General features: G+C 55.6%; 2 protein-coding genes across 2 annotated transcripts in view; one reads left to right on the top strand and one right to left on the bottom strand.

Moving 5' to 3' along the window:
• Positions 1–7,187, top strand: part of FBXW8 (F-box and WD repeat domain containing 8) — a 115,290-nt gene extending 108,103 nt beyond the window's left edge. The window contains exons 9-11 of the mRNA XM_082640817.1: positions 683–856; positions 3,307–3,417; positions 4,317–7,187. Coding sequence (XP_082496943.1) covers positions 683–856; positions 3,307–3,417; positions 4,317–4,461 — 430 coding nt within the window. The 3' untranslated portion in view covers positions 4,462–7,187. The remainder of the gene's footprint in view (positions 1–682; positions 857–3,306; positions 3,418–4,316) is intronic.
• Positions 7,188–11,923: 4,736 nt separating this feature from the next.
• TESC (tescalcin) overlaps positions 11,924–19,607 on the bottom strand; it is a 63,970-nt gene continuing 56,286 nt past the window's right edge. Inside the window, exons 5-8 of the mRNA XM_082641190.1 lie at positions 18,521–18,582; positions 18,317–18,424; positions 14,446–14,493; positions 11,924–12,180 (exon numbers count right to left, since the gene is read on the bottom strand). Coding sequence (XP_082497316.1) covers positions 12,103–12,180; positions 14,446–14,493; positions 18,317–18,424; positions 18,521–18,582 — 296 coding nt within the window. The 3' untranslated portion in view covers positions 11,924–12,102. The remainder of the gene's footprint in view (positions 12,181–14,445; positions 14,494–18,316; positions 18,425–18,520; positions 18,583–19,607) is intronic.

The following is a 19,607-nucleotide window of genomic DNA, read 5'->3' as shown; positions in this document are numbered from 1 at the left end:
TACAAGGTAAGTAATTATCTCAAGACTTCAGATAAGTGACTGCCAAGTGTCCACATACTCTTATCACGATTCTGTTATGCTTAGTGAACTGTAGATGCATCACCTTTCCAAATTTCAACAAGATGGTGATGAACTTAAAAATTGAGTTAAATTACCCAAAAAGTGTTATTTTCCCAACCAGGTAAGGGTTCAGGTTTCAGACAAATGTAGCTGTTTTACAACTTGCTCTTAACGGACTTTTATATGAACAGCAAAACTGCCATGCTGGGCAGTTTACTTACCCTCTGGACAGCCTTCTCAGGCCGACGTCCCCCTGGAGGCACCATGGCAGTCAGGTCAGCCTCCCTCGCAATGGGCTTGTGCCCAGGGCAGGCGTCTCCCCTGTAGAGCACATAAAAGTGAGCAGCAGGGCAGCTGGTGTATTTGTTCTGAGTCCTCCTTATTCTGTGCTTTGAGTGGTTGGGGGTGCCCTAAGCCAGTTCACTTCTAGTGCCTCTTGGCCTCCTCTAAGAGTACACTAAGGAGGTGGTGAAAGTTTGGTATCAGTATTTAGGTGTTCGTAACTGAAGGGGTTTCATACTCTGTTTTCATAGGGTTGCTGTACACAGACCAGCATGGCTGAGGAGGAATTCGTCATTTCAGGCTCTAATGCTAATCTCTGCGCTCTTCTGTGGCCCTGCAGGGTGAGGCTCCACGACCTCCGCACTGACACGATCGCCCTGTCCATCTCTGCCCACCAACTTGGAGTCTCTTCAGTCCAGATGGACGACTGGAAGATTGTCAGTGGGGGCGAGGAGGGCCTGGTCTCCGTGTGGGATTATCGGATGAACCAGAAGCTGTGGGAGGTACACTCCAGGTAAGGTGGGCCCTCAGGTGCTTCTAGTGACCACAGTAGCAGCAATGATGGCATCAGTCAGCCACTGAGCCAGGTACTGTGCGAAGTGCTGTCCACACGTTACCACGTGGTCCTCACTGGAACCCTGCAAGTCAGCTGCTGCGAAATGGGCTCGGAAATGGCGCTGGTCACTGTTCAGATTGCCACAGCTCCCAGCTCAGGTAGACACCACAGTGGGGCGGGCCAGACAGCGGGCGGGGGCACTGCAGGCAGTGCCCGGGCCCTGCCTCCTCTCCTCCACTCCAGGAAGTCTTGATCTGCCTTACTGTTTACAAGGGCGCTTCAGACTGAAAGTATTCACCCAAGTGCAGCAGAGGGCTGTATGGATGTAGGTAAATGGATACTAAGGCGGCCCAGCCGGTTAAACATTGCGCGCTGGTGTCTGACCTTTAAAGCAGAGGTGGCCTTGCCTGGAGCAGGGGTCGGCTGGAGCGGCCCTGACGCTCTCCCCTGTTGCCCACATCCATCCAGCCCCCGTGCCTGTGCGAGACGGGCACCGAGCTCCCCCAGCTGTCCCTCAGCACCTCTGGGACAAGACGTGTCCCCACTAAATGCAGAGCGTGATAAAATGAAGACTGCTCACAAGTCTAGCTTAAGTACGAGGTCAAATAGAGGAACTGGTTTCTTCCTTGGAGGGTGGCGATAACCCGTGCTTGGGCCTGCATCTTTCTCAGACCACGGTGCCCTCCATGCTGCTTGGTTGGCTCGGTCCAGCCCTGCCTGCTGTGGTGATGCACTGAGTTGCCACCAGGTGGTGCCAAAAAGCAACTAAAACTCTCACACTTTGGAAGCCCAGAACTATCTGCCTTTAAGGACACCCTTTTGTTTTAAAGAGCTGGCTCAACCTGGCCTCTAGGACAGCCTCCTCGGCAGTCCAGGCCCCCAGGGACCGCCACCAGCAGCTCCGTTTAGTTCACTAGGCCTGCACTCCAGCAGATCTCATTTTTCTCTCCCTGAAAAGCTGCACCCCCTCGGATGGGTCATTCAGGTGACGACAGGCTAAGCGAGGTCATGCCCAGAACTGTCATCCTGTCCCAGCCTTCCTAACTCATTTGTAAGTGCATGTCCAGTTCTCACCAGTGCTTAGTGGCTTGTCCCAGAGAAGGTCACCAAAGCATTGTTTACCACAGCAAGGCTGATGCCTCATCGGGCTCCCGCCCGGGATTCTCATACTCACTCAGGTCCTCGCGGCTGCTGATCCTGATTCCCTCTCACGCTCTGGTCTCGCTGTTGCTCGGTCTCCTGCCCACTGCAGCCTCTTCGCCACACTCCCCAGGTCCTCCCGCCCCTCCTCAGCCAGCTCTCCCTTGACCTCCCCTTTCTGCCACTGGTACCAGCAGTCACCCAGCTGCAAGCTGGGACTGAGCTCCGACCTCTCCCTTCCCTGTCCTCCTCGCGGCTTTGTTTTCCATCCCTCCGGCCTCACTGGGCCCTGAGCGAAGTCCTCCAGCCACACTTGCTCCGGGTGGTGCCGCAAACCCTGGACTCAGGCACCCCTCGAGAGAATCCTCTGCTGTGGCCAAGACGCCTGTCCCTGCCTCTGGCACAGCCGTGGCTCAGCCTGAAGGGACTCCCACTCAGCCCCTCCGTGCCACCCTCGGCCCTTCTGTGCAGGGGCCTGGCTGCCCTTGTAGTCTGTGCTGCGGTCTCCTGTTCCTCCTGCCAAGTGCTGAATTCTGTGTCTCATCTTGTGCTCTAGAAACACTGGTTATTTTTTGTGGAATGGATCTCACCTTCTTAACAGTCGGGAATCCCTCTGATGGCAGGCAGCTGCTTGCATTAGACATCTTTTTTATCCTGTGTCTCCTGGCTCAGTGCTCCGCTGGAAAAAAGTTTTTAGAATGAACAAAAAAGCCTTTGCTACATAGATTTCAAGCCATTTTGTTCCAAAGCTTTCTGAATGTGCTTTCACAACCCAGAATCCACGTATCAGTTGTAGCCCTCTGACTTCAGGACGGGCAGGCCTTTGTAGGGCACCACTCAACACACCCTGCCGCTGGGGAACCTGGCTCAGAGAGCTGGAGTGACTCGCCCAGGGCCGGCCAGCCAGCCGGGTGGGGGGTGCAGAAATGGGGCTGTTCTCCACTGCGTGTGTCCGAATTGTCTCAGGTTGTTTGTCCTCTGTGTCCCAACGCACCAAGGTGTTAGGGCATCAGCCAGTGAGCGCAGGGACGTTGAGACGTGTTTACAGAGTAGGCTTGGCATGGGGCCTTCTCCAGCTAACTCTGGGAACTGAGGCCAGACACTGCCCCTCTGGGGCCCGGTTTCCTCCTCTGTAAAAGCAAAAGATGGCTTAGATGGTTCTGGAGTCCCTTGCAGCTCCAAACTTCCGAGACCACAGCAGCAAAGGCGGGACGTGCTGAGTTCCAGTTGACTTAACCTTGACGCGCGTTCTCTCCCATCTGTTCCAGACACCCCGTGCGGCACATCTCCTTCAACTGCCACAGCCTCATCACGGCCCACGTGCCCTACGAGAGGGTGGTGCGCAACGCCGACCTGGACAACTTTGTCACCCACCGGAGGTCAGTGCTTGGGCTCGGTTGGTCCGGGTTTGTAGGAGTTCAGACGAGACTCTCTTAGCTTGGTTTTATTAATAGAACATCCCAGGCCACATTGGTCCCTACAGGACGGTACCCTCAGGCTTAGCCGTTCTTTTCATAGAAGTCAGGAACATACATGTACATGCGGGCAGGGTGGCATTAGCCAACAACACGTGCTGAGTGCCTGTTCAGGCACTTCAGCAGGACACTGCAGGGGGTGGGATGGGAGCGGGAGGGACACAGAGGGGGAAGGCGGCCACATGTGCCAAGAGCCCAAGACAAAAGGCTTAGGGACCTGTGGTGTTGAATCCCAGTGACAGAGGCAAAGCCCAGTCCTCACGCTCAGCCTGCTGGGTGACGGCTGCCAGAGGAGAGAGGCCCATGCCAGAGGCTCAGGACCCTTTTTTTGCGGTACGCGGGCCTCTCACTGTTGTGGCCTGTCCCGTTGTGGGGCACAGGCTCAGCGGCCATGGCTCACGGGCCCAGCCGCTCTGCGGCATGTGGAATCTTCCCGGACCGGGGCACGAACCCCTGTCCCCTGCGTCGCAGGCGCCACCAGGGAGGCCCAGGACCCTTTCTGATTACTGTTGGCCTGGCTTCCAAGCAGCCTCTTGTGAGGCCTTCCCTGAGGCTGACCCTTCCTGCCTCCCTGTTCAGCCAGGTGCCTCCCAGCACTCAGTTCCCTCCATCAAACTTGTCTGCTCACCTGTTTGTCTCTAGTCCCGGGATCTGGAGCGTCCACAACACACTGTGGGGCCGAAGCAGACATGTGTCACGATGACTCGCTTTCCTGTCTCCAGCACGTGCCTGCTGCAAAGACAGAAGTCACTGGGGGCTGGGGACCAGGACTGACCCCGCCGCTGTCTCTGTGCTTTCTCTAGACACCGGGGGCTGATCCAGGCCTACGAGTTTGCAGTGGACCGGCTGGCCTTTCAGAGCACTGTGCCCATCTGCCGTTCGTCCTGTGACACCATACCGGGTTACAACTATGACCTGGCGCTTGCTTTTCCCTGTGACAACATTTAGAGAATTGTCTCATTTGGGAGCTGGGAGAAACATGGGAAGAACCAATTCTGTGTATTTTAGAACTACAGAGGAGCACCGCACTAGGTTTTAAGTGCTGGGGGAGGAAAGCAACTGCAGGGCGCACTTCTGTGACCCCCACATATTCCTCTATTGCCTTTGCTTTTCTCCTTTGCCAATTCATTTTTCTCCAGCTGCGTCTGTCAGGGCTCGTTTCATCTTACTCTGTTCTCACTCACTCTCTCTCATGGCTTTCAGTACCACACACTGATGGCTCAGATTTATACCTCCTCCCCCCACCCCGCTCCTCCACTGCAGCCCTGCATCTGCTCCCCACCTGTCTCAGGAGTGTCCCCCGGGCCCAAGCTGGGACCTCCCCACATCACACGTCATTCTGTACACTACACACAGCTCTCGCTCCAGCTCTCAGATAAGGCCCTTCTGCACCCCTGCTCAGCCTCTTTCCAGTCTCCAAACCCCTTCTTCTTTGGGGGCCTTTGGACGTGCTAGTGTCTGAGCCCTTGGATCTGAGACCAAGAATTCAACTCTGGGTTGTCTTCTCTGACACCACCACCCAACCTGGGAGAGCAGCACTTTTTCCTGGTAGATTTTAACACGGTTATAATTATATATTTATACAACTACTTCGTTAATAACTGTTTTGCTTACTGTTGTGTCTGCGATGCACGATACAAAGTAGACACTTTCTACGTACCGTGAACACCCATCGTCCGCGTGGGGTGGCAGGTGATGGGTTCTGGAGAGAGAAGGGGAGGGCGCGGAGGGACCATTACGCTCAACCACCGAGCAGCACGCGAGCCCCTTCCGTGTGATGACCAGCTTCTGTTTCCAAGGATTAAGAGGGCAAAGCCTGCGTTACTCACGATTTAGACTGTTGTGAGTAGCAGCCATCTACTGTACCTTCAAAATATCAGAGCAGAAAACTGATAGAACTACTCAGAGAAACAAAATCCATGCCCATGGTGGGTGATGCAGAGGACTTACTTAATTTATAAGCGTGACACGATGGATGTAGATGGGATTCTGTCCCTTTTCAAATACCCACAAAACATGCATAAAAAATGACCATGTATGAAGGCCACAAGGAAAATCTCAGATTACACGAAGAGCAATACCAGACAGGTCCAATCCAGTGCCCCCAGTCCCAATGCGGTACGATTAGAAATCAACAAAAAGCTAAACAAAAACATACACCTGGAAGCCCCAGGCACTCCTGAATTAACGGTTTTAAACAGGGAAAGAAAAATGGAAAATAGAAACTCTCCAGACCAGGGTGATGGTGGACGCACTGAACACCAAGACCCAGGGGACGAGGCCCGAATGGGCGGGGGAGATGTCATGACTTCATAGAAAATAAGACAGCAAAACAAAGTAGAAAGGAGGAGTTAAATCCTTCTTTAAAGGAGTTAAAAAAGGATAAAAATACACATTAATGAACTAGAAAACCAACAAATAGTGAAATTGATCATAAAGCCGAAAGCAGGTTTTTGAAAAGATAAAATATACAACTCTTGATAAAGGAAGAAAAAAGGCACAAGGGACTATCCGAGTATTTTCAGCATGGGGATAACGTCCCACTGATCCAAGAGCAAAGTGAAGCTTCCCTGCTGTTCACAAGCGTGCACGGTTGGGAAATGCGCCACTACGCGGAGTCCTAGAACTTTTTGAGTCATGAGGGTTTTGGAAGGTTTTTCAAATTAAGATCCTCATAGAGAGCCGCGACTGGGAACCATCCCCTCAGTCCCGAGAGCACTGCTTTCCTTCAGGCTGCCTTCCCGGGAAGGCAGCTGTGTCAGGAGGGTTTTCTGCTTCCTTTCAGAAAACCCAATTACTTCATCAATGAAGCCAATGTGCAGTTGGCAACTGAAGTACGTACTTTATTTACGCTCGCTGCCTTGTGCTGCTCTGACACCGTAGTGACCTCACTTTATACGGTTTTCACCTCTCACAGTCTTAATGCAACTGGACCACTGCGGCAAGTTTGTTTTTCCTTTTAAGCAGCAGCCCCTTCCAGTCTCATTTCACAGTTCATTTTGCAGATACATTCTCCCTCCTAGCTTTGCAGGAATTAAGGGTAATGGAAGAGTTCAAAAGAAATTAGACCCAGAAAATGTTACTGAAAGTAAAAACGGTTTTAAACTACTTTCATTCACTGCCAGCTGCTGGTCCAGTGTAAACGTTACAAGCGTGGGGTTTTTCCTCCCAGCCTGTTGATAACATCTCCCATTCATGAAAACCACCTGGGTTTTGTGAAGTTTATTGGGCCCAAATAATCTCCAAGCACACCAAGTTCAGTCAGTGTTTTTTGCTGTAAACCTTACATTGTGGAAGAAATAGCCTGATGGGGAAAGGATCAAAGTTCCTTTATGAACCAGCATTTACCAGTGGCTTAAAAAAATCTTGGCCCATGTCCACCCCCGTCTGCTCATCCCATCTTACCTTTGTCCCCGTTGGCTATTTTGTGGGAGCTTCTTTGCAAGTTCTGAATTCTTAGTTGACTTATCGTCTCCTTTTCTTCTGTATCTCTTCTGCTTTTCAAACTCGGGCCCCATGTCTTCCCTAAAGACAGAAGAGACTCGGATATACCGCTGGGGGAGCCAGAGGGCCAAACACCGGAAATCTCTGTCCTGTCTTAAAACATTGTATGACTTTGCTTTCTGCTTTATAACATGTCCATGTTGGTTCTAGTATTAAATTTTTTAAATGTATTTATTGCTGAAATTACTTGGCACCCTGGCAAGGTGCGTGGTGACAGTCCCCTGGCATACCACTTTACCAGCTTCCCCCCACCCTGGAAATCTCACCTGACATGTTGAATAGTTTTTCCCAGAACCACTATTAGAGGGGCTCCTAGGCCAGGATCCAAGAAACCCACACAACCATATGTGAAATTGTGCATAAGAGCATTTTCTGGGAGGAAGTATGGCTCTGTTGTCACATTCTGCGGCCGCTAGGCTGTGCTTTGCAGTCTCAGCCGTGTGCTGCCTTGGTGTTGCCACTGCCGCTGCCCAGGCAATAATCCATTTGCAGAGACACCCTAGGGCCAGCAACACCTCCCCTACCAAGGCTCACCAGATTCAGCTGATTCGAGGAAAAACTGAATGTCCCCAACCGTGGAGTTTTGGTCCTTTCTGTGCAGGAGAGTTGACCACACCAGGGTGAAGTCCTCCGTACCCCTCCTCGGAACCAGAGGCCCCACATTTGAGGGGATAGCACGTTCCACTCTGCATTCAAATGACAAACACTGGTCACTGCAAACCAACTTTGCTCATCCTAGGAGAGAAACGTCTTCCTGGTAGGGGCACAGCCTTCTTGTTAAGGCCGTCCATGGCCTGTCAGGACGGGCAGATCTACGACAATGGCTGAGGCGGGGGCCGGCTGGCTCTCCCAACTCGGACCTTTGCTCTGGGCAGCAGCTGTGGCAGCCGGGAGCGTGTGGTGCTGGCCGCCCGTCCGCGGCGCCCTGAGCCTCGCAGACCTGCCCACCTCACCAGCGGCCAGGCCAGATGGCTCCCTGGCTGCTGCAGTGAGCCATGCAGCGCTTTGGACGGAGGCTGCCTGGGATGGGCGATGGCACAGCCCCTCTCGCTGGGCTCCGGCCCGTGCCATGCGGGTGCCAGCCTGCTCTCTGCCTCTGATGGTGGGCAGGGGCTTCCAGGCAGAAGCTCTGTGCCGGGGACCTTTTCGTCCCCTAGGGAGGGAGGGCAGGCTCCCATCCCCGCCCCCACTGTATCTCCTGTCCCCTCGCCCAGTGCTAGCACTAACGCAGCCGCCTCGTTTCTCTAAGATGGAGGCGGCCATAAACTGCTTCTCGGCACATCCTCCAGCCTTTCTGCTGCCCCTTGGACCACTCCTGGGGTAAAGACCAGAAACCTAGCCCCTTGCTGACTTGGTCAACATGCAGATTAGAAGGAAGAGCAGCCACCGTGTGCCCATCAGAGTCCTCAGTCCTGGGGCCAAGTTCATCCACCACCGAATCCCTGCTGGCACTTGGTTCACTGATTCCAGAAGAGCCTGGAGGCAAAGGCAACACTGACGCCCTGGGAAGTCATGGTGAAAACCCCGGCCCCTCCCACGCAACTCTCCAAGGCCTTCCCAAGGTCACTGTGTGGGAGGACAGCTTGCAAAGCAGGTGTTTGCAGAAACCCTGCCAAGGCAACTTGTACCTTTAACTCTCCATCAGCCTGCGTAAGTCACTGTGCCGCCTGCAGTTCAGCTCCGGCCTGGTGAACCACAGGCAGTGGAGACGGGTTCAGCTGCTCAGTGACAAGGATCCGATCCATACATGACGCACTTCGAGAACTTGCCAGTGCCTGGGATCAGAAAAAAATGGAATGGTTTTGTTAAAGTCTAGCAGTAATTCGTTCCCTCAGAGGATGCTTGGCCAAAACTGGAAGCTGTTGTCATCTTACTGCATTCCCTTATCCATAATTCATGTTTCACGTGGCTGCAGAAGCTTTCCCCTGAGCTGCTCATATTAGATTTCCATTACACAGCCCTTTTGTAAACCTACCAAATTGGCATGTTTGTGTCAAACTGCCGTATTCTTTTCACGGCCAAAAGCCCAGTTCTGGTAACTTTTCCCCTTGGTAATATGCTTTCAACCCAATTCCTGGGAAATGGGTGGAGAACATGGAGAGAGGAGACCTCACCCTCATCCCGCAGGCTGCAGACTCTGTCCCTGCTCCCCGTCTCCACCCACACACACAGCCTGAGGCCCTCGAAGCACTGACTTCAGATGCTTGACTTAGCACTGATTAGTCACAGGGGTATAATTCCTAATAAAAGGAAAGCTGTAAAACAAGTGCATTTGTTAATTTCTCAACTTGCCTATTTTAGAACAAACATCACCTGCTTCAGGCTGCTTCAGATGGGGGGAGGGTGCTACACCCCCTCAGGGTCTCTGCAGCCAGAAAGCCCCTCCTGGGCACGCCCACCAGTAAGGGGCCGTTTCCGAGCTTCCAGCCTCCAGCCTCTGCAGACCGCACTGCCCAGACAGCCGTCCTGAGATGCGTACCCAGAGCGGTGACCCTCATTCTTTCTAATCAAAGGCCAGCAGACTGTGGGGAATAACCACCCTTCCTAGGAGCAGGTCCGCACCAACTAATAGCTGACCCCGATCACTCCCAGAACCACCAAATGAGTGAAAACACATCACGCACACAGTGCCCTGGGAGCCGGCGGGGGAGCCCCAGGCGGACTCTGGCCCGCCCTCTGGTGGAAATGAGCCCCAACCCTGCCAATTAGACATCCTCAGTGACGGTGAACAAACAGCTTGGGTTTGAGCAGTATGGACTGGGCTCAGGGTGATTAAGTCTCATTTTAATTAGCGGTTTAGGTAAGCTGAGGCTCAAAGCTTCAAAGACACGAGGCCGGCCCTCAGTGGTCTGAACAGGGCAAACGCTTGCTTGTGCCCACAGTGGCCATGTCTCCCAAACGCAGGCTCTGCAGGGGGGCTGATGGAAGATCTATTATTTATAAAAACACTTTACATTAATGAACTGCCTTTGTTGAGAAGAAAATGGAAGCAAATTGGGAGAATGCCAGAAAATCCAGCCTACGGTGGCCACACCAGCAGTCCCTGCTGCTCTGTAACTCCATGGGTCCCTGGCAGTAGTGTGGGGTAGGGGAGGGCACGGGGACACACGCTTCTGCCAGGCTGCAGGGGTCTCACTGGAGACCCGTCCTGGACGATAGCTAACTAGCACCTAAATAGGACCAGATCTCCCCACACCAGGCCTTTCTAGATTCCTTCTGTGGGCAGCCAGGCACCCAGGGGTGTGAGCAACTGATCCCAGCAGCAGGAGAAGGGGGGAGTGGGGAGGGAGATTACATCCCACTTTCCCACCCCATTGCCGGCACCTGGAGGGTAAGAAGCACAGCCTTGGCCCTGACCTACTGCTTTGAAAATGTCAAAATATTTGTGGAATTAAGCACAAGTCTAAATAAGAAGCAGATTCTACTGTGTAACACAGGGAACTACATCCAATCTCCTGGGATAAACCATAATGGAAAATATAAAAAAAGGAATATATATATATATATATGTATAACTGAGGCTCTTATGCTGTACAGCAGAAATTAGCACAACATTGTAAATCAGCTATACTTCGATTTAAAAAATAAAATAAAATTTTTAAAAAAGTTAAAAGCAGATCTCTAGAAGTGACTTCAGACTGCTCTCTACTTACCGAAGATGGGGCCGCGCTGCCCCTGGCCGCCTGCCTGTCAGGCGCATCGTGGAGACTGGCGCTCCTCAGGCACGGCTGGGGTCGGAGGCCCAGCCCGGTCCACCGCACGCTCACTAGGGCGGGATGCCCGCGCCAGCTCTCACTGTCTAAATGATGAGAGTTTCCCAGCTCCACTGCCGCCCTCGGGACGCCTGCTGGCTTTTAAATACTGACGTTAATCTTGTCCTAAGCAACGTATGCACAACACAGATGGGGTGGGGGGGGCGGATGTCAGAGGAAGGGACCATCATGACTGCCTCAGGGAAGGGAAGACCAGGCACTGGGCATCAGATGAAGACTCCAGGGGGCGCCTGTTACATTCTGAACCCCAACATGTGGGTATAAGACAGATACAACACACTTAATATCAAAATTGAATTACAAATTCAAGAATGCAAGTAATAGCAATAGCCAATTATCATCAGGGGAACAATGATCAGGGGAACAATGATCAGGGGAACTTCCCTGGAAGGCTAGGAAGGTGCCTCCAGCGAGTGTCGATGGAAGCAGCGAGCCTGGACTGTAAACGGTGACCAGTGACGGCGGTGATGGCAGGTCACCAGGGCACCACCGGCTGCCAGCCCTCTTCTGACTCATGGGCCACTGCCACCAACCGAGATGAATGACCTTTGTTTCTTCCTCCCCTCCAACCCCACTGCCCGAAGGTGACAACCGGAGCTGTGGGAGATGCTACCTGGGGCAGTCACCTCCCCTGCTGCTGCTGCGCTGGGGACAGTGGAGTGCAGACCATGCAGCCGGCCCCCATCCTGAGGAAGGGCCGCAGGGCACACCCAGCCTGTTCCCGCCAGGCCCTAACCGCCGGCGGCCCCGTGGGGCGAGCTCGGGCGGTCACTGCAGCTGGCCCAAGCTCAGCTCCTCTCGCCTCCTCCTTGGGTCTGAATATCCGGTCGTGGCACCAAGGAAGCCCCCCTGGCCCAAGTCCCGGCCCCCATGGAACGAGGAGCTGCTTCTCCTTACCTTCCTGCCTAGGCTTGCGAAGGCAGGTGAATTCCCAGCACTCATGCAGGGAAAACAGCAAATATTTAACCCACAATAAACCAGAAAGGAAGGGAAAAGTAAATCCCCTTGCAAACCAGCCTCTGAAGACTCGCTGCTGCTGCTTGCCCCTCGCTCCTCATGTAGTCAGCCGGCCTCGGGCCGCCAAATGGCCAGGCCACGTGCATGGACGTGGGGAATAGACAGGAGCCAGGCTCATTAACAAACCCGTTTTCTTTTTTATTGGACATAAAAACAGCAAAGCCCCAAGTACCATACCCTGCGGGAAAAAGAGATGAGCGAGGGATGTTGACTATTTACAAGAGCTGGAGCAAAAGGGCCCCCATGGGCCTCGCTGTCCGGGTCCAAGTGCAGGTTCTCCGTGGGGGAGGGGTGGTCAGTGGCATAGGGCAATGGTTTCCATGTTAAGGAAGCGGACGTGCATTTTTGTCTCGATGTCTATCCCCTGCCAGATCTGGAACAGACGGAGCAGCGTGAGCGGGCATCCCCACCGGAGTCCTCGGCCACCTTCCCACCCGCCCTCCTCCGCCACCCACTGAGAAGCTCCCGCAGGTGGAATCCAGTGCGGAGCTTGGAAGAGAAACTTCCATCTGCCTTTTTGCTGGTTAATTGGGCTCTGACATTTGGATTCTTTCTGGATTGTCACAGCAAGTTATTATTAAGTACTGAATCCAAGCTCTTAGCTGAAGCCACTTGAATCCCACCCACCACTTCAGGCTCCATGATTTTCATGCAAATTCCTTAACCCCACTAAACCTCCCTTCCACCAGGAAAATGTCGAGACCACCACCTGTGCTGCCCGTTCACGCAATGTTTTGGGGGCTCCAGGGGACTCATGCACGGAAGCGGTTTATAAACTGTTAAGGGCTGTGCAATTATAAGGTTTCATTAAGCCATCATCATAAACTAAAAGGTCACAACAGTTAGGTCTTCACAACCTCCCAGGGATAGGAGAGGTCACCATGTTCCAGACAGACAAGGCTCATGCCCAGGAAAGGTAATTTCTGCCAAAGACCACATTCATCACCACATACCTGGTACTGGCACTGCCGTCACGGTCCATCCTGGCTAGGGCCCTAGAGGACACTCAGGCCACCAGACCCTGTATCTGCCACACTAGGAAGCCCCAGCGCGGGCAGGACTGTGCGCCCGCCAGCTCCTTGGCCACTTGGGGCCCAGGAGGACCACGGATGGAGAGATGGCGGGCAGGATGCGAACAGGAACGGAGGGACGTGGTGGGCAGTGACTTGTCACTGTCTCCCTGCTTATGTAAGAACTTCAAACTCTCAAGCTGTCACCCTCAACATCTCCAGGGACAGCCTTGAGGCTGGGGAGAGCAGAGCCCTGTGGGCACCCAAGTGGCAGGGAGGCCTCAGCACATTTCCTGCCACCGTCACATGCCTACGGTCCACCAGGTGCTTTGTTAGGTGAATAAGACATTCCCAGGAGAAGATACCTGGATGCCAGGGTGGGTGGTTTCTGCCAAAGGCTGGGTGATGTCAGGTGGCAAGAGGCTAGTGGTGGGGCTCAGAGAATGGGATGGGCCGGCTGGTCAGGAAAAACTCCCACAGGGCAGAGGCAACGGGCTTGGGAACACTAGAGGCGGGGCAGCGGCGGGGGCGGCCTTCTGGGGAAGAAGCTTGGTTTCTGAGGCCAAAATTGGATTTCATCCTATCTTCTGGCTTAAAGCAGCCATCCCTCCTCCCTAACCTTCCCTGGCCTCCCTGATCTTCTAACTCCTTATTCTGGTTCTTGCTTGGGTGTCATCACTTTTCTGGAGCGCAGACCTCAGAACAAGCCAAGGTGACCTGTGGCACCAACGCCAACTCAGCCTCTCCCAGTCTGCCTGCCCTGCCCAGCCCTGGGGGCGGCGGAGGGGGGCGCCTGTCCTCCTCCGGCCCAGCAGGCCCTTCGGGTCTCTCCCTCAGGCCCAGGTCCATGCCGGCTGCCCCCTTCCTCTTGCCATGACTGGCCAGGTTGGCGGCGCAGAGTCTGGGGGAGCGCCCGGCCGAGCTGCCCCTCAGCTCGCCAGAGTCCCCGGCCCCAGCCCAGGCACAGGCCTGTTTCCCAGGGGGCCACCCTGGGTATCGTCCCCCTGACTTCCCATCTTCCTCGCCTCCTGGAAGGGGCTCGGGGACACCGCTGTTGGGATGCTCAGGGCCAAAGCATGGGCAGAGCACGGGGGGCTCGACTCCTTGCCACGGGGATCTGCCTGTCAGAGCAGCGAGGGGCCCCAGTTCCCAGCCTGCGAGCAGGCTTGTAGCAGTGAAGGCTGGGGGAGGCCTGAACGTCCACTAACAGGGGTGGAAGGTGTGCAGCCAGACAAACAGCACGGACTGCGAGGCCCAGGGCAGAACCACATGTGGTCAGCACCAGTGTGTGCTGCTGTGAAGAGCAGGTCTCGTACAGGCACAGAACATTCCAGAACCCTGGTTCCAACTGTCAACAGGGTGCTTCTGAGGAGGGGGACCAGGGACTCGCGGGGCGAGAAAAATGGAGTTTTCCTCACAGGCCCTTTTGCACTTGCTTAGTTGTTCTGACCGTGTATACCTATCATCACCCTTCCAATAAAAATAAGTAAAACCAGTTTAAACTATTTTAAAGGCCACACCCAGGCTTGACCCCTTTCCACGGAGACGCCCATCTCCTCCTGACCAGCAGGGACCCCCTCAAGCCCCCAGCACAGCCCCCATGCCCACCCCTACCCCCAGGTACCCACCTTCAGGAAGTCATCGAAAGTGATGCCCTCGTACACCTGATCAGGCTCCTGCGGACAGAGCACAGGGTGCAAGTGAGGGGCTTCTGCCTGGAGACCCTCCATTTCCCCCCCAACCCTGCAACACAGAAGGCTGGGGCCATTTAAGCAGAATCATGAGAATGGGGAGTACACTCTGGATTGTTGGCCTCCAGCTCGAGGCTGGTCGCCCTGAACTCCAGCGTCCCCTTCACTGGCTCGATGGTGGGACGGAAGGTGGTGCAGGCTCACCAGGGCCCGCCCCCCACGCCCCCCAGGGAGGACAGGTCAGACGAGGGTGGGCGCAGAGGCCGGGCTCGCTCCCCCTGGCGCAGCCGCCTCCCGTCACTTCCCCACAGTACGGCCACCAGCAGACACCTCCTGCCACTTCTTGGTCCTGCCTCCTCAAACCAGCCTTGGTAAGACCAGTTCTGGGCCGACCTGCACTCCAGACACTGGGGAAAGGGCCAAGTGAGTCACCCTGATAACATCTGGCCCGGGAGCCTCCCACCTGCCAAGTCACTGGCAGTGCCAGTCTCTGCACACACACGAGATGATAAATGGGGCTCCTGCCCATGGTGCTGCTGAGACCAAGTCCCCACGGCGCCCTCTGTGACAGTGAAAGCTGGGCTGACACCCCACTGCCCGTCCATACAAGACCAGCCAAATAAATCGTGGTCGCCCTGGCTATTGGTTACCACGCAGAAGGGGTCGATCTAGACCTGCTGATATGGAAAAGGCTCCGAGACACATACACAGGGGAAAAAACAACCAAGGAGCAGAAACACGGCTGCAGAATCTGTCCTACATCACTAAGCAGACGGCTGCCACCTGCTCCGTGGACCTGTGGGGTCAGCATGGGGGAGAGCGAGCCGCGGCAGTTCAGCGCCATTTTGTGTGAATCAGAACCGAAAGACACACGTGTACACGTCGGTCTGTGTCAGGAAAAACACCATCAAGGGCAGTTCCCTTTAGGGAAAAGGACCAGGGCCGATGGGAGGAGGGCCAAGAAAGACGCACTTCTCTTTGCGTACCGCTCGGAAATTTGTTCCTACGTGTATTTAAGAAAACATCGCAGGCGCTCTCTGAGCGTTTGCTGTGTGTACTTCACAAACGTTATTACCATGAACTGATGCAAACCTCACAACAGCTCCCAGAGGTGGGTTCTGTTCTTAATCTAATTTTGGATATACATTTTTTTTTGGACGTGGACCATTTTTAAAGTCTTCATTGAATTTGTTACAACATTCCTTCTGTTTTATGTTTCAGTTTTTCGGCCGAGAGGCATGTGGGATCTTAGCTCCCCGACCAGGGATCAAACCCGCACCCCCTGCATTGGAAGGCGAAGTCTTAACCACTGGACCGCCAGGGGAGTCCCCTGGATATACTTCTTGATTTTATGAAAAACACCAGTTTTTTAGAAGGCCTGGGCCAGCCCTGCCCCTAGGGCTGTCCGCTCTTCCTGCCCAGGGGCACAGAGAGAAGTGGCCACCCACTCCCTGCCAGAGACCCCGGATTCCCAGGGCAGCGAGGGGAGCTAATCACAGATAAGGCCCCGCCGGCCCAAGACCCGGGCTGGAGGGCGGGCACCGGGTGGAGGGGCTGCAGGGCCGGGGCAGTGCCCTAGGCTGAGACCCCAGCACAGCTGCCCCAGCCTCCAGCCACAGCAAGGCTTTCCAGGGAAACACCCTGGAAAGAGGTCACTGCCGCAGTCGACAGCCGGCTTCGGAGGTTACAGTGGGGCAATGCGTCATTTGTCTTTGGCGAGAGGTGCAGGCAGAAATGTTAAGCGTCCTCAGAGGCCACAGGGTGTGAACTGACTCGGCCACCCCTCACGCTGCGCCTCTGTATCTGGTCGACGATCACACGAGGAAACACTCTAAGAGCACACAGAGGATCCGTACATCAAGAAAGATGCACACGGTGAGCGGGACGCACACCCGGGAAGCCGGCACGGACTCCCGGAATGCCCCGGCTTCTAAGGTTGTGCAGCTTTTATGCAGATCAGCAGCTGCCAGCTGCCAACAATTTTACTACAGCAAATTAAGAAAACTGTCGCCAATTGAAACTGGAGTGGGACGGGGAGCAATTTAACGAAGGAGAGTGTCATTAAATCAAATGGGAATTTGGCTCCGGCAACCCGGCAGGGGAATCCCCGCGCTCCCCACCGAGGTCACCGGCCTTTTCCGCAGCAGTTAATTGTCTGAGTGGGGTGGCTTCGCCAAAGCCAGAAGCCTCTCCCTGGGCCCCCGAAGCAGACAAATGAAATACAGGCTGAGAAAGTGACCTCAGCCCCCCACCCGCCATCTCCTGATGACAGGCCTGAGCACAGACAGCAGGTTTCAGCAGGAAAACACCCCTCCATCTGGGCTGGGGTCACCCCAAAGCCGTGATGGTGTCTGGGGCTGCAGCCACTATAAATACACAGGAGCCAGAGGGGACAGCCCCAGGGGCACCACCCGAAACCCTCAGGGAACGAAGTCCATGGAGATGGTCACGTGCCTGCCCGCATGGCTCCCGGGGGCTCCGAGCCCCTGCGTCAGGGGCTGTCTGGACAGGACCCAGCCCTGCAAGAGCGAGTCCACCGAGCATAGCAAAAAGGTCGCTGTCCCCAAAGTCCAGAAAATTCTTTATGTCCCCACCACTGAAGCAAGGTTACAAATCTATGAAGTGATGCACGTGAAGAAGCCAGCACAGTGCCTGCACACGCTGTGTGGTCACCCTACAGGTGACCCTGGGGGCACCTGGCTGCCTGGAGCCTCCAGGGGGCCCCTGACAGAGTCCATGCCTCCCCACCCTGACGACGGCGCCATCTGAGCACGTAAAAGCCGGCAGTGACCGCTCATACGACGTGCCGGTCACCACTGCCCTGACCATTTGCTCCTGTGCCCCTCTGTGCCAACGGTTCTGTACTGGGGGGTGACTTCGCCCCCCTGCCCCAGGGACAGTGGGCCATGTCTGGAGACATGTTGGTTGTCACGACTTGGAGGGCGTGACTGGCATCTAGTGGGTGGAAGCCAGGGAGGCTGCTCAACCCCCTGCAACCCCAGGACAACCCCACGTGTCAACAAGGCCGGGCAGAGAAACCCTGCTCTAACTCACCGACATCACCGGAGGCCCGACAGCACGGTTCCAAGAAATGATCCAGCCGCTTCTATGCCAGTGGGACCCTGACAAGCCTCAGCTGCGTCCAGCTGTGGTCCAGCTCCTGATCACGTGGTCCCACCCGCCTTCCTCCCCATCAGAGCTCGAGCCCGGCCCTCCGCCTGGGCCACCGTAGCAGCCTTGCAAGTGCCTCTGGTCGAATCCTCTCTTGTCTCTGTCAGCAGGGGGCCTCCCATCTTCATCAGTGCACAGCCCTGATGGCCCAGCCCCTCTCCTGTCTCATCTACACGTCACTCCCCACTGCTCCCAGCTCCTTACTGAACCCCAGATCGTGGGCCCTCAAGAGAGCTCCCTGCTGACCCCTGCCCTCCAGGCCACAAATCCCCTCATTAATAATTAAATGAGAGCAAGCCCGGGCTGTACTCCGACCAGGCCTGGCACTGTGCCAGGCGCTGCCCATGGGCCCGAGGAAGCTATGTAGTGGGGTCTACGGCCCCCAAAGCCCAGACTCCCCTGCTTGGCCTGACCCCCCAAGGGTTGGGACATCGGGCCAGTCTTCTGGGGGGACAGGAAAGCAGCGAGAGGCCTCTGAGCAGTGGTCTGCACCAGGCCCGGTCAGAGTGGCGAGCAGGACACGCACAGTCTCTGCCCGCTGGGGCCTTCCAGAAACACAGACTAGTTCCAGGGCACGGCACGGCGGGGTCGGCAGGGGCAGGGAGGGATCTGGGGGTCCGGCCCCGGCAGCTCTCACCATCCGCCCCACGCAGACGCTGGCCGCCTCCATCATGGCCCCGTCGGCAATGGAGCGCGCAGACTCCTTCTCGATGTGGGGGTTTCCGGAGAGCAGCTCCTCGACCACCTGCCGGTGGAGCAGAGACGCCGTGAACTCGGGCCTCCATCCCGGCCGCAGGGCAGGGGAGGCGCTGGGGCCCGCCGGCGCGCGAGCATACTTTACATTTCGATACTCTTCCAGGGTGATGCGGCCGTCGCTGTCCGAGTCATACATGTGGAACAGAACTGGGGGCGGCAGTGGGGAGAGAGCGGCTGAGTCAGGCAAGGCAGAGGGGAGCCTGGGTCCCCCTGCCCCCCAACCTTCCCCTACCTCAAACTGAGCGAAAGACCCCAGTAACGGAAACCTGCCAAAGCCATAGGGGGCAAGGGCAAAGGCCATGGGGCCAGACCGACCACTTCCTGGTGGGTGACCTTGGGCAAGTGACCTAACTTTTCTGAGCCTCAGCTTCCCCATCTGTAAAATGGGAGTAACCACACATCTGCCTCATGGTGTTGCCAGGTGAGCTAAGGCTGGTGGACCAGGGCCAGCGACCGCCTGGCACACTGTGAGTGCAGATGACGTGATAGTCTCATTAACAGGAAGCCAGATGAGCGTTATTTCAAAGTGGCATTCCTGACAGACCCAAGAGGGTGGCTGTCATCCCAGGCCTGTGGCAGATCACGGACCCGGCTGCCTATATCCTGCCCCTGGCTGATCTGAGCTGGCCCCTGATGGTACAAGGGGCATTCACACCTGCTCTGGTTATTTCACTCTGTGACATCACGTGGTCCCTTTACTGACATCACTCAGCATCCCACAGCCCAACAGAGCCAGGAGCTGAAGGGGAGGTGACCTCCCGCCCCCTGGCTCAGCCTCAGGCTCACAAAGTCCTCGGCCCTGGCATTTATCCAGCCCGGCACTGTGCAAACGTATCTTCCTCTCATCCTCACATGACCCCGTGAGGCCAGGGCTGCCCTGAGCCCATTTCACAGACGGGGCTGCCAAGCTCACAGAAGCTAAGGCATTTGCCCGCAGCCACCCCATTAAGGGAGGGGCAGCCGGGAGTTTGAACCAGAGTCCGTCCCATCCCACAGCCCTCACACCTCTTGACTTGGCCCTTGGAACAGTGTGGAAGCCGGGTGGACACCAGGCATCACCGCCCCGCCCCCAACAGCCCTCAGTACACATCCTGAGCTAAGTATGAGCTAAGTATAGCCCAAGCCCCGTGTTTACATGTCCCTGCAGACGCTGCTGCCTGTGGGATGGAGAG

The sequence above is a fragment of the Mesoplodon mirus genome, assembly GCF_964341445.2.
Source record: "Mesoplodon mirus genome assembly, chromosome: 13".
Taxonomy (NCBI): Eukaryota; Metazoa; Chordata; class Mammalia; order Artiodactyla; family Ziphiidae; genus Mesoplodon; species Mesoplodon mirus.
This window is presented reverse-complemented; position numbering and strand designations above follow the sequence as displayed.